At 39.8% G+C, this 15154-nt stretch overlaps 1 protein-coding gene across 1 annotated transcript; it reads left to right on the top strand.

The window, feature by feature from the left end:
* The first annotated feature begins 1486 nt into the window (after positions 1-1486).
* Positions 1487-9192, top strand: LOC146982312 (keratin, type I cytoskeletal 13-like). Its single transcript, XM_085783310.1, has 7 exons — positions 1487-1704; positions 2721-2803; positions 3787-3943; positions 4692-4853; positions 5931-6056; positions 7218-7438; positions 8940-9192. Exons 1-7 carry the CDS (start codon positions 1498-1500, stop codon positions 9040-9042), a joined length of 1059 nt encoding a protein of 352 aa, XP_085639436.1. The 5' UTR covers positions 1487-1497; the 3' UTR covers positions 9043-9192.
* The last annotated feature ends 5962 nt before the right edge of the window (positions 9193-15154 follow it).

The following is a 15154-nucleotide window of genomic DNA, read 5'->3' as shown; positions in this document are numbered from 1 at the left end:
AGAAGTTAGCAATAAATAAGTAAATAAATAACTATTATGTATATGTGTATGTGAATATGATGATATGTTGTCAGTCTCTGTTTCCGTTCAGTATTGTAATGGCTTTGGGATAAAAACTGCACTGCAAAAACTCAAAATCTTTCCAAGAATATTCGTCTTATTTCTAGTCAAAATGTCATTTCTAGTCAAAACAAATCTAATTCTACTTATAATAAGACTCATCACATTAAAAAGCAGCTTGTTTTTAGACACTTTTTACTTCTTTCAAGCAGATTTTCACTTGAAATAAGTAGAAAAATCTGACAGTGGAGCAAGTTTTTCTTTCTTATTACAAACACAAAAAACTTGCTTTCACTGGCAGATTTTTCTACTTATTTCAAGTGAAAATTAGTTTGAAACAAATGAAAATGATCTAAAAACAAGTTGGGTTGAGTTTTTGCAGTGTGCACAGACCTGAACGGCTGAGATCGGTCGTGCAGCAGAACACTTCCTCTGGTTGGTGGGCGTGTCCGAGGCTCCGCCCCCTTTTTACCTGCGGCTCCTGAGCTGAGCTTTAAAAGCAGCGGTCGTCTCCGTCTCTCTTCACTTCTCTCCTCTCCCTCTGAGAAGACAGACGACACACACTCCTCCTCCTCCTCTTCCTCCTCTTCTTCCTCCAGACTCCAGGATGACCACAATGTTCTCCTCCTCCTTCTCCTCTCGGGGATCCTCCATGATGGGCGGCGGCATGGGCGGCGGCTCCATGGGCATGGGCATGGGCATGGGCGGCGGCCGTATGAGCTCCTTCAGCATGGCCGGAGGAGCCGGAGGCGCAGGCATCAAGATCTCCCAGGCCAGCAGGAGCTACTCCTCCGGCGGCGGCGGCGGCTTCGGTGCAGGTGCAGGATTCATTTCATTTCATTTATTTAGATCTCCGTTAGCTTTGGCAAAGGCCATCGCTATTCTTCCTAGAGTCCTTAAACCTTCACAGATTAACTCTCCATTGCAGCAGATAATTACAGCAACACATCACACCACACTGCAAAAACGCTACATCTTACCAAGAATATTTGTCTTATTTCTAGTCAAAACAAATCTCATTCTACTTAAAATAAGACTCATCACATTAAAAAGTAGTTTGTTTTTAGACACTTTTTACTTCTTTCAAGCAGATTTTCACTTGAAATAAGTAGAAAAATCTGATAGTGGAGCAAGTTTTTCTTTCTTATTACAAGCACAAAAAACTTGCTTTCACTGGCAGATTTTTCTACTTATTTCAAGTGAAAATTAGTTTGAAACAAGTGAAGATGATCTAAAAGTGGAAAGAGATTAGTTTTGACTAGAAATGAGACATTTTGACAAGAAATAAGACTAATCTTCTTGGTAAGATTTTGAGTTTTTGCAGTGCACTAATTGATTGTACCAAATAGCTTCAGCTGTTTGACTAATAAATGTTGTAAATGTGCAGGTGCAGGATTCGGTGCCGGTGGCGGTGCAGGTGCAGGGTTCGGCGGCGGGATGGAGGAGAGCGTGATCGGCAACGGGAAGTTCACCATGCAGAACCTGAACGACCGCCTCTCCACCTACCTGGAGAAGGTGCGCACGCTGGAGGCTGCCAACGCCGCGCTGGAGCTGAAGATCAGAGAGTTTGTGGAGAACAAGGTCGGACCCACCACCCGCGACTACAGCGCCTTCTTCACCACCATCGCTGAGCTGCAGGCCCAGGTGAGGGGGAAGAGGGGCATCATGGGAAAGTCAGGGGGGGCTGGTCAGACTTCTGCCCCCCAAACAGAGGCATTTAGCCCCTTTAAAGGGATAGGGATTCACCCGAAATTGAAATTTCCCTCCTTATCTACTCACCCTCATGTCGACTAATAGGGCTGGGAGAAGTTTCACACTGCAAAAACTCAAAATCTTTCCAAGAATATTTGTTTTATTTCTTGTCAAAATGTCTCATTTCTAGTCAAAACTAATCTCTTTCCACTTAAAATAAGACTTATCACCTAAAAATTTACTTGTTTTTAGATCATTTTCACTTGTTTCAAACACATTTTCACTTGAAATAAGTAGAAAAATCTGCCAGTGAAAGCAAGTTGTTTTGTGCTTGTAATAAGGAAGAAAAAGTTGCTCCACTATCAGATTATTTTAAGAGAAAATCTGCTTGAAAGAAGTAAAAAGTGTCTAAAAACAAGCTGCGTTTTAATGTGATGAGTCTTATTTTAAGTAGAATGAGATTTGCTTTGACTAGAAATAAGACAAATATTCTTGGTAAGATATTAGATTTTTTGCAGTGTTTTCACAGTGTATACTTATAAACTAGGCCTCAGGAAGAAATTTACAATAATCAACCTCAGATTTGGTTGTTGAAAAAAAAAAGAAAGAAAGTTAGAATAATCAAAGGTTTCTCAAGGGGAAGAAAGAAAAGAAAAGAAAACAGCTTCCAAAGAAGAGAGAGGGTGATGTCATTGATAAACAGCAGGTGGTTACCACGGCAACGTTTGGATGTGAGTCTCTGAGTAAACAGGTGAGTTCACACCTGGTGAGAGAGAGCGGGCGTGTGACTGACAGCTGGAGTCGAGACGTTGTTGTTCTCCTCTCTGATTGGTCGAGACGTCGTTCTCCTCTCTGATTGGTCGAGACGTCGTTCTCCTCTCTGATTGGTCGAGACGTCGTTCTCCTCTCTGATTGGTCGAGACACGACGACGCGGCTGATTTATAAACTGATCTCCTGTCTGTTTCAGATCCAGGGCGCCATCATCGCCAAGGGAACCATCATCCTGAGCGTCGACAACGCTCAACTGGCTCAGGACGACTTCAGGCTCAAGTCAGTGGCTCAGACACACGATCAATAATCAATAACCATGATCAGGAAAACTCATATCAGACGTGACTATTAATCAATTAGAATATATATAAAAAAAACATATTACTGTACTATACTATATATATTACTACATAAAAAACATTTTACTGGTTAAAATATCTGATGACACTGAAGGAATGTGATCAGTGGGCTTTATGCACAGCTCCACTACTTCCTGAAATACGTAAGCCAGCTCCTTTATTTCCTGTTTTGTTTTTTGTTTTGTTTTATACTTTATTTTTAAGAAGTTTTACAGTAGCCTATATATGGAAAAAAGAGGAAAAAAAAGAACATTAAAAAAGGGCACAGATGGAGAAAATAAAATGCACAGGGGGAAATTGAATCAATATGACGTGTAGCCTACATTATAAGAGATAGGGCTAGGTCCAGGTTTTAAAGACATTTCAGTTCTTTTAGTTCTATTTACCCACAGTCTTTCCTTCATATCATAAAGCATAAAGTACCACATGTACCCAAACAAATTCCTGTTTTGTTTTATTGGACTGACTGATTAATCCAGGTGTGCCTGACCACTGTTGTGAGGTCAGACACACCTGGATTAATCAGTTTGTCCAATAATGTAAGACAGGAAATAAAGGAGCAGGCTTATTTCAGGAAGTAGTGGAGCTGTACAGCAAAGATAAAACATCATCATCACTAGATATAATTTATGACCTCATACTGTTTATACATTTATAATATCGACCCCTCTGATCAGCTGTTCAGGTTCAGTCTGGTTTTAGCTGAGAGCAGCGCCCCCCCTGCTGGTGGCCGAGGGAACTGCAGCAGAGAAAACACCAGCTGGTGTAGAATAAACTGATCAGAAACATCTAAAATTAAACAAAGGGTCAATTTTAACTTTGAGTGAAGCTAAATTAAAAAATCTACCAATTAAAAACCCAGAGTTTTTATTATTATTACTGAATGGTTTTGTCTGTGTGCAGGTTTGAGACGGAGCTGTCCATGCGTCAGTCTGTGGAAGCCGACATCGCCGGCCTCAAGATGCTTCTGGGAGAACTGGGAATGGCCAAGACCGACCTGAGCATGCAGATCGACAGCCTGACCGACGAGCTGGTGTCCATGAAGAAGAACCACGAGGAGGTGACCACCTCATCATCATCATCATCATTTCATTTGATTTTTATTTGTCTCAAACAAGCACATCAAAGACCAACAGTTTATGTAAAACAAAAACAAAAAGAAACAAAAACAATAATGATACTGTGCAAGTTTTTCGATTACTAACGATTATCGATTTGATTTTCGATTATTAATGATTATTGTTATGATTATTATATATTATCAGTCAGTTGCTGAATTATTATTAGCCTATTATTTATTGAAAACCACAGATTAATTTTCTCTTTGTGCGTTGATTCTTGGATTTTTTGTTACAATAAGTTACTTTAACTGATCATGAACCCTTTGTATTTTTGGAGTGTCACAAATGAGATTTAAATTAAGTGTATTTCTTTTGAAAGACAGAGGCAACACATATTTTACTGTAGCCTTTAGCTATAATGTAGATCAAGATCAAGTTCAGCCCCCCCGCCACATTGTGATTCATGTCATACATCTGTAGTTCCATACAATCAATCAGTCAATTTGTTTATTTCAGGCATGTCAATTTAAATCATCATCATCACACTTCATCTTAGTTCAGATAATACAATCCACATGGCCGAAAGGGAAAGCGGGAGAAGCAAAAGCTGATCTAGTCCCGCCCCCATTACACACAGAATAAAAATCTTTATCATAATCTTAAATTAAGAATTTAGAAGATTAAAAACATATTGCTTATATTTGCTTATTTAACATATTGTGTGTGTGTGTGTGTGTGTGTGTGTAGGACCTGGTGGCGCTGCGCGGCCAGATGAGCGGCCAGGTGAACGTGGAGGTGGACGCGGCTCCTCAGGAGGATCTGACCCGCGTGATGGAGGAGATCAGAGAACACTACGACATGGTGGCCGCCAAGAACCGCAAAGACCTGGAGGCCTGGTACCAGGCCAAGGTGAGCACACGCACCGGTCAAAACTCAAGCTTTGTTATTTCTAGTCAAAACTAATCTCATTTTACCTAAAACAAGACTCATCACATAAAAAGCAGCTTGTTTTTAGACACTTTTTTACTTCTTTCAAGCAGATTTTCACTTGAAATAAGTAGAAAAATCTGCTTTCACTGGCAGATTTTTGAGTGAAAATTAGTTTGAAACAAGTGAAAATGATCTAAAAACAAGTTGATTTTTAGGTGATGAGTTTTATTTTAAGTGGAAAGAGATTAGTTTTGACTAGAAATGAGACATTTTGACAAAAAATAAGACACATATGATAATGAAAGGTGAGTTGAAGACCAGCCTTCAACTCACCTTTCATTATCATTCTTATTTATTACTAGTAAAGCTTTTATTTGTCCTCATTACCTCATTTTACACTGCAAAAACTCAAAATATTTACAAGAATATTTGTCTCATTTCTTGACAAAGTGTCTCATTTCTAGTCAAAACTAAACTCTTTAGAATAGAATAGAATAGAATAGAATAGAATAGAATAGAATAGAAGGACTTTATTGTCCATCGTAGTGGAAATTTGTCTTTGGTGGACAATAAAGTCCTTCTATTCTATTCTATTCTATTCTATTCTAAAGAGTTTAGTTTTCCACTTTCCACTTAAAAATGAACTTGTTTTTAGATCATTTCCACTTGTTTCAAACTAATTTTCACTTGAAATAAGTAGAAAAATCCACCAGTGAAAGCAAGTTTTTTTGTGCTTGTAATAAGAAAGAAAAACTTGCTCCACTAGCAGATTTTTCTACTTATTTCAAGTGAAAATCTGCTTGAAAGAAGTAAAAAGTGGTGAATGAGTCTTATCTTAAGTATAATTAGATTAGTTTTGACTAGAAATAAGACAAATATTCTTGGTAAGATATTGAGTTTTTGCAGTGTAGTGATCTATGTTGAGATTTGATGCTGTTTTTCATCTACATTTCCGACACTGGACTGTGTTTATGTTGTGCAGCACTTGTTTGTAAAGTGCTATACAACCTGTGACTCACCGTCGGTCCGTGTGTGTGTGTGTGTTTGTGTCGCCAGTCGGAGGTTCTGACCAAGGAGGTGGTGAGCACCGAGATGACGCTGAAGTCTTCCACCTCGGAGGTGAAGGAGACCAAGAGTCAGCTCCAGGCTCTGGAGATCGAGCTGCAGTCACAGATGAGCATGGTAAACAACACCACAATAACTACCATGACTACCAACTATAATAATAATTATAACAACAACGACAATAATTCTGATTAATCACAATCAATCTAATTATTTCTCCTTAAGATACGATCACAGGATTCACAGAGTCGACACAAAGGAAATATACTGAAATTGAAATATTATTATACTTGACAATAAGGTCCTTTAATTAACATTAGTTAGTACATTATTAAGCATTAATATATAAACTAATGTGTTGATTAATGTTGAGTAATGCATACATAATGATAAAAAATTGCATTATTCATATACATATACATAATAATGATTGTTAATATATCTGTAAACAGTTAATTAATGTTTAATAATGTACTAACTAACACTAATTAAGGGACCCTTATTGTAAAGTGTTACCTATTATCTTAGTCTACTTCATTTTATTTCGTCCTGTTTAATTAAACTACAGATTTAGTTTGTTTGTGTTTTGGTTGAACCTGAGCTGCAGGTAACCAAGGAGACGAGAGGACGTGTCTTCTTTTGTTACAAGTGTTGAGCTGTGAGCTTTTTAATAATAATAATAATAATAAAGCCTAATACATTTTATTTGTAATGCACTTTATATTTAACAATCTCAAAGTGCTACAACAGCAGCAGTTAAAACAAGAGTTAAAAACAGTTATTAAAGTAACTGCTCTTTTCCAGCCATTTGGATCAATAGACAGTAGTTTGTCAGAGGGAAATCGATTCCTCTAGATCAGGGGTGTCAAACTCATTTTAGTTCAGGGGCCACAAACAACGCAATTTGATCTCAAGTGGGCCAGACCAGAAAATGATAGTCTATAAATAAAAAGAACTTTTAATATTTTCCTTTGTTTTAATACATTATTAAAATGTTTAAGTTAACAAACTATCCTTTTACAAAGCATTTATAAACAACCTGAACTGTCTTGATAAGATATGTGCAATTTCAAACTTTCACACTTGACAAATTGTTCCTGAGGGCCGGATTGGACCCTCTGGCGGGCCGCATGTTTGACACCCCTGCTCTAGATATTTATGAGTTGGACTGGACTCACAGCTGGACGTCTGTGTCCTGTCTGTGGGGTGCAGATGTTTGACCTCTGACCCCTGACCCGTGTCCTCTGACCCCTGTCCCCTGACCCCTGTCCCCTGCAGAAAGCCGCTCTGGAGGGGACGCTGTCTGAGATCCAGAGCCGCTACGCCATGCAGATGAGCAGCTTCCAGAGCCAGGTGATGATGATGGAGGAGCAGCTGACCCAGCTGAAGGCCAGCCTGGAGACCCAGTCCCAGGAGTACCAGATGCTGCTGGACATCAAGACCCGGCTGGAGATGGAGATCGCCGAGTACCGCAGGCTGCTGGACGGAGAGGCCAGCGCGTAAGAAATAAGGATTTTTCCTAAGGATTTAGACTAGAAATTTGACCACTTTTTCTAGAAATGTTCAGTTCAGTTTAGTCAGAAAACTTTATTCATCCCATATGAGCAATTCAGTTTACAGCTCCCAGTTCAATTAAAGTAGCACTATCGCAAATACAGCAGTAATAGCAATAAAAAAACTGAAATATGCATTAAATAGGTCTAGGGGAGCATTAACTATCTGTACACAAAATACTACACTGCTCAAAAAAGTGAACACTTAAACAACACATTGTAACTCCAAGTAGCTATATCAACCTGGGATGATAATTTTGATTTACATTGATCATTTTTATGTTATTTTGTTCTCAACACACTCTACTATATATTGAATAACGATTTTAAACTGCAATATTTCATTAATTGAGATCTAAGATGTGATGTTTAAGTGTTCCCTTTATTTTTTTGAGCAGTAGAAATGTTCAGTTCAGCTCAGAAAACTTTATTTATCCCATATGAGCAATTCAGTTTACAGCTCCCAGTTCAATTAAAGTAGCACTATCACACACAAATACAGCAGTAATAGCAATAAAAAGTAAAAAACTGAAATATGCATTAAATAGGTCTAGAGGAGCCATAACTATCTGTACACAAAATACTATATAGCCAACAGTGTGGTGCCTTTGGAGCAAATGCAGAATTCCTTTTTGTTATGAGACGAGGATGTTTCTATCTGATACGCTGCACCACCGGCTCCATCTAGTGGCCGAATCAAGTAAAGTATTGGAATTTGCAATAGTGATTCTTTAAGTTAGAAAAGAAAAAGCACAACACATAGCCTATAACAATCATTCATTGGGCATACAACTCTGCAAATATGCAAGTAAATAAATATATAAACGACAAGCACAAACCTCATTACTCATTAAAGTTGGCATTCACCAACCTAATAACTGAAGGGATGAAAGAATCTGAGTAGCGATTTGTCTTCCTCAAATCGTTGTTTAAACGTTTTTGGAGAAATTGTACCACTTTTTTCCAGAAATGTTTCTACAATATTTCCAAAAGGTCACACCATTGGCCCTAATTTGAACATACATTAACTAAAAAAGTTCTTTAGTCTCAGAACAAATATTTGTGTATTTTTGGTGCTTCAAAATCTTGTCCAATGGGGGTTCGTGGTCTAAAACGTGTCAATCGAGGGTCCTTGGTGTGGTTAAAAGTGTTATCTTGGATTTTGTATTCAGTGTTTTAACGGTATTTCCTATATTTTATCTCTTATATGATCACAATTAGTGCATATTTTATTTATAGGCTATTGTTATTTATAATGATGCGTCTCTATATCACTATATATGTCTCTGTGTTGTATGTTTTTTTTACCTTTATGTGATTCTATGAGCTGCAACCCAAACTGCCCTCTGGGGGACATGAAATAAACTGAACTGAACTGAACTGAACTTGATGTAAAACCGTTAGACAACCAGTGTCTTATGAAACCTTGTGTCTCTCTCTGTCTCAGCTCCGCCAGCATCTCGTCCTCCAGCATGTCGTCCTCTAGCCTGTCCTCGTCCTCCACCACCACCACCACCGTCATCACAAAGGTCATCGAGGAAACCATCTAACCAATCACACCGCAGCCTGAGGAACTGAGTGTGTCTTTGTGTGTGTGTCTGAGTGTGAGTGTGTGTACTAGGGAGGGGAGCATGGCTTACACTGTCATTTTCATTTTCATTGCCATGCCAACCAAACGTCTGTCTGTCTTTCAATCGGAGGAATAAAAAAACTCAATCAAACTCACCTGAACGTGTCCCAGTCACTTTCTGTTCATTCACGAGCCTCAAGGCGAGAAACACATTGAGCTTCATCAATGTGGTTACAAAGCTCTGCAGGAAATTAACTGTTCATTAGATAACGACTCGTTAACCAGTTTTAACAGTTTACAGTGACTTTCCTCTTCCTAAACACCAATAAAAAAGAAAGTCACAGTTGCTGATCAACGTATTGACGAGCGTACGGGTGCAATGATGCTAACAAGGTTCCACTGATAAAGAAGAAGATATTTATTTCTGATCTTTAAACTCAACAAAACCCAACTTCTTAGTAAAAGCACATTACATGACTTCCTGTTAAACAGAAGCTTACCAAAATAAAACACAAAAATAACCGCCAAAATATCTCTTACACAGTTAATGAACCGAGTCATTAACACTCAGCTGCTGATAAAGTTTTTAGCTAGGCTAGTAGTGTTGTTATTATCATTATTATTAATATTTATATAACTGATTTCATTAATTCTCATTCTGAAGCCACAGACTCACTATATAAACCAGGAAACTGATGTTTGACAGGTCGAATGTTTACCACCATCTTAGTTTAGCAGGTTAGCATGCTAATATGCTAACAGGACACATTAAACTGTCGACCTGGTGATGGTGCTACATGAAAGGTCAGAGGTCAACCTGACAGGAGCACTGAACATCCTGTAAAACACAAAACATGCTACGTGATGCTAACAGAGGCTGAACTAACAGAGTTACTAGTGTGGCAAGGTGAAGAGGGCCCGGGCGGGGATTGAACCCACACCTCCCGGGTAAGAGTCATGCGCGCTTGCCAGTCACCCAAAGGGACATCCCCTTGGCCAAGTAGCCAGGGCACATGATCAATTGGAGGCATAGTGACAGGACCACCACTGTCACATCTCTCCCCCTCTTTTCACAAGCACGTCCTCGTGCTTCCGCACAGGCTGCCACACATTAGGAATCCATGGACCCACCCCTAGTGCTACATGGATCCTGCCGACAACGCCAGAATGTGGCAAGGTGAAGAGGGCCCGGGCGGGGATTGAACCCACACCTCCCGGGTCAGAGTCATGCGCGCTTGCCAGTCACCCAAAGGGACATCCCTTTGGCCAAGTAGCCAGGGCGCATGATCAATTGGAGGCATAGTGACAGGACCACCACTGTCACACTAGCATCAACCTGACGTTAGCTGTGAGCTAGCCACAGCTAGCCTGGACTCCAACTGAAGTTGTTCAGCTGCTCTGAGCGTCACCTGTCAATCAAAACTCAGCTCCAATCGATACTGTTTTTAAATCAAAGGGACAAGAAGAAGCTAACTAGCTAGGCTAACTTACTCACATGATCTGTAGGGGAGAGTGGGGTTATAGCCACATTTCATATTCAGGATCACTACATAAAGACAATTATAGCAAAGATAGGCTACTCTATATATATTTCTAAACTGTCTTTGAGTTTTGTGGCTAACTAACATATCTGCATATATGTCAGGAAGTTGTGTAGCTATTGAATTGATTGAATTGAATACCTTTATTGTCATTCATAAAGGTATAAAATATGAAATTAAAATCTCTACAAACAAACAGAATGAGTGTAAACATAAAACATAAAACATAAAACATGTCCAAAAAAGAATTACATATTAAAATCTACAAATGGTAGATATTATCCCTGTAACGAATTCATTAACAGGTTTAGACCTGATGTGATGTCCCTTTTCTACTAACTTTTGGACTCAAATGTCTTTATTCATTTGGGAATCTCATAAATTTAGTATGTGAGAGTAAAGTAAGTGAAAGTATGGTCTTATTTTAAGGCCCCGTCCACACGAACCCGGGTATTTTTGAAACCGTGTGTTTCTCTTCACGGTTTGGCCTTTCATCCACACGTAACCGCAGTCGTCGGCTCCTGAAACCGGAGTTTTTTGTAACCGGAGTCCAGGGTGAACTTTTTAGAAAACTCCGGTTTCAGCTTCATGTGTGGACAGGAAAACCGGACCACCCCCCCTTAGTTACTGTTGCTAGCACGTCAAGCTTCTGGACGCTGACCATGCGCTGACCACTCAGACGCTACTGTGAATATCAATCAGTCCCTCCTGGAATTTGCGATGTTGCGATCGCAACAATTAACGCAAATTCAGCCAATCCCCGCGAATTTTTGCGATCTTGCAATTTTGTACAATCACCGCAACTCTTCCGCAAATTGGACCAATTGTCGGTGCTTTCCGCGAGTTACACAGCAGAGAGTGCGAGTCTGGACGGAGCGGTGGTTGAAAGTGAGTCCACGGAGGAACAGCGTGGCTGGGCTGACGGCAAGAAACTTGATACAACGTGTACAAAGTGATAAGTAAAGGAACACAAGCTGAGTTGAACGTGTTGAGTGTGTGAGTTGTCCTGGTTGACCACCCGAGGCCGTGTCAACCCCGCAGCACTCGCCGAGGGGGAATCCAGTGAGTGCGCCACTGCAGGGCCGGAGCGGAGCAGCCGGCGGCCAGGTGCCCCTTCCCCCATCCTAAGGCCCTGGACTTGAGTAGCCACCCTCCCCTTTTTATTCAAAGACTGGACTGTTTTAATGGCATTTTAAAACAGTTCTTTTACCACGATTTTTAAACAGACATTTTAAATAAAAGTAAAACAACTTTCAACTCTATGTAATTTTCCTGTGCCTTTCTTAACAAGTGGAAAATTGCTGGTATAACAGGACCTCACATTATTTTGTGACATTTCAAAATTATCAATTTTACTTTGATTTTTAATTATTCAGAACAAAACTGCAACTTTTTTTTGCAACTTTCGCTGTCTCCCGCAATTTAATCGCAACAAAAGCGCTTAAAACATCGCAACATGCACCGCAATTTTTTCAAAATGTGGCCGCAAAATCAGGCATTTTAGGCCGCAACAATCAGAAAAAAAAGCCCGCAAAATCCTGGAGGGACTGATCAATAATCACTAAACATGTGGACACTAATACAAAATCGCGTGGTCACCATATGTAAACATAATGTTGATATGGAGTAAACAGGCTTTTATCAAATAGTAAATTGCGGTCACTTCCCCACTGTTTTGCTTCCTCCCGTCCTGAACATTTGTTTTCAATGAAGCCTTTCAGAATCAATCAGTGGATCGATGGATTATCGTTACCATGTGTGTATTTGTGTATTTTCGTATCTGTCATGAACAAGAGATTCTGGGCAGGGTGTGTTAGTAGCGCGGACTCGTCTCTCGGTGCCGGTCAGTTTGAGCTGTTTGAGCCTCCACTCTCTCTGTAAAGTTACAGCTGCTTTCCTGTTAGGAGTGATATCACCACCTACTGCTTTGGAATGCACATGACATTGTTTGAGACGGATTTGCGGTTTCATGTGGACAGAGTTATTTTTTATCACACCGGTGGTGGGGACGCAATTTTCTTTTTAACCGGGGTCCATAAAAGTTCGGTTTCAAAAATACCCGTGTTCGTGTGGACAAGGCCTTATGTTGAATGTAACAATAAGGTATTTCATAGTTTAATAAAACTGCTGTGTCTGTTGGGTAAATTTCACTTCCATAAAGCCAGATTTCTCCAGACGAGGCCAAATGAAACTTTGTTTTATGTAGCACTTAAATTTTTCTACTAATCTTTTTTCTTTTCTATTTTAGCATATATATTCATTTATTTTTTTGTTTCTTTATTGATCAAATGTATACTTATGCATCCTGATACATTGTATTTATTTATATTTTTGTCAAACTCTGCTTTCTGTGTGATATTACGCAAGTTTGTTATGATGTCATGTTTGTATAACGTCTTTATCATGATAATAGAGTTCATTTAAAAGAAAAAAAGCCTGTTTGCCCTTGGATCCTCAGGAACATCTGTTTGCTGTGTGGACGGAACAACGAGCTCTGTGATTGGTTGGTTTTGTTTTCACATTTTTTGTTCCAGAGGCAGAAAAACAAAACCACACACAGGAAGTAGAAAGAGACAGAAACAGAAACAGGAAGTGCCATTAGTTCCTTTAATAATTCTTCTTCCAGTACAAGATGCTGCGTCACCTGTCTTTTTTTTATTTATTTTATTAATTTTTTTTAGGAATGACATTATTATCAATAGATCAATAGAAGATTTGTACACAGTGAGCGATCGGGGGAGGGAGGGAGGGGGGGGGCTGTGCTGCCGTGTTTGGTCCTGTTGTTGTTGTTGCTGTTGTTGGAATGATTCTTTATTTTGTCAGCTACAACAACAATAACGACTTTTCTGCCAATCATCATCATCATCATCATATTGAGACATATTGATCACTGTGGTCTGTTCCTGATCAGGTAAAATAATTCAACAATACTGGTCGATAATAATATCAAATATCAAAATGAACAGTACGGTAACAGAGCGAGTACCCACCACACCTGGAAAAGTCCAATACTAGTAGTAAACTTGGCAGCGAGCGAGTTGAAGAAGAAGAACTCGCCGCTCTGTTGGCAAAGACTGAACAGAACTTCACCTGAGCCGGGACTCAACCACCACACACCTGTCCACCTGTCCACCACACACCTGTCCACCTGTCCACCTGTACACCTGTCTGTCCTTCTCCTCCTCTGATCTTTGTCCTCGTTTCCGTTTCAGAGTTTTTGGAAAACTTTGAAAATCAATAATCACACCGATTAACGGATAATTTACCGTTTTTTTTACAATCTGGACCTTATTTCTATCATAAAATCCGATCATTTCCTCCCCCAGATAACTTTGGTGTCATTACAAGTCGTTCAGACGAAATGAGCTCCAGCCGAGAGCCGCGTATATCCGTATAATGCGAGTACACGGGGCAGCGCAATGCAGCCTCTAAATCAGTGGTTCTCAACTGGTGGGTCGGGACCCAAAAGTGGGTCTAGACCCGTTCTGGATGGGTCGCGGACAGCTGGTCAAAAAAGTAAATAATATTTAATGCACATCTGATGTTGGACATGTCTTTTATTTTGAAAAATAACTTATTTTGAAAGGCACGAGACACGTGAACACATGCAGTTGTAATGCTCCTCCTCACTTTCTGATTATTTGCTCCATTTGCTCTGAATGCAAAGATCTCAGTTTCTTATTAATGTGGCCTGATGCAGTGAATCTTGTTTTGTTTTGTGGGTCTTTATTTTGTGCAATTTGATATTTATTCACTTTTGTGAACATGCTCTGAATGCAGAGATGCATTAGAAGTCAAATATATCATTTTGTTGGTCTCCATTTTGTGCAGTTTGATATTTTTTTATTCACTTCCGTATATGCAGTTGTCATGGTAACTCCTCAGTTTCATTCATGTGCTCTGAAATGCACTTTGCTCAATAAAGAGCAAAATGAGTTTTTAAAGGCTTAAAAAAATAATCTTGGTTTGAATTCTATAAAAGTGGGTCGCGACTTAATGACCATGGGAAAATGTGGAGCCCAGAGTGACACTAGTTGAGAACCCCTGGTCTAAATAACACATTATCTGCAGAGAAACTCCTTCATTTCACCAATATTTAGTTCTGATAGGCTAGTGCTATTCCCCTCTGAGTCCGGGGTTAGCTGTTATCAACATCCGGGGTCTGTAGGTTGACCTACTGACCTCTGACCTGGATGATGTCATCTCTGAGCTTGTTGCTACCACTAATGCTACGGTTGGTTTCTGCGTGTTTCTGACTTGTCAGAACAAAATGAGCAGCTGGATGAAGTTCAGCTTCCACAGGCTTCCTCTCCTCAACCTGGACTCACTAAAGCTCCGGCTAGTCGAGATAAAAATGGACCCGAATGCCGAAGCAGAATGATTATTATCAGAATGAGCCGCGCGGCGCTCAGAGATGACATCATCCAGGTCAGAGGTCAGTAGGTCAACCTACAGACCCCGGATGTTGATAACAGCTAACCCCGGACTCAGAGGGGAATAGCACTAGCCTATCAGAACTAAATATTGGTGAAATGAAGGAGTTTCTCTGCA

This window comes from Trachurus japonicus, chromosome 8, assembly GCF_045865225.1.
Source record: "Trachurus japonicus isolate A0001 chromosome 8, Traja_1.0".
Taxonomy (NCBI): domain Eukaryota; kingdom Metazoa; phylum Chordata; class Actinopteri; order Carangiformes; family Carangidae; genus Trachurus; species Trachurus japonicus.
This window is presented reverse-complemented; position numbering and strand designations above follow the sequence as displayed.

Bases quoted from the DNA above. Each gene is read 5' to 3' on its own strand.
- LOC146982312 (XM_085783310.1), top strand. From the start codon at position 1,498: ATGGAGGAGAGCGTGATCGGCAACGGGAAGTTCACCATGCAGAACCTG. The intron at 6,057-7,217 runs GTAAACAACACC...TGTCCCCTGCAG, and splicing joins TGCAGTCACAGATGAGCATG to AAAGCCGCTCTGGAGGGGAC. The intron at 7,439-8,939 runs GTAAGAAATAAG...TCTCTGTCTCAG, and splicing joins CTGGACGGAGAGGCCAGCGC to CTCCGCCAGCATCTCGTCCT.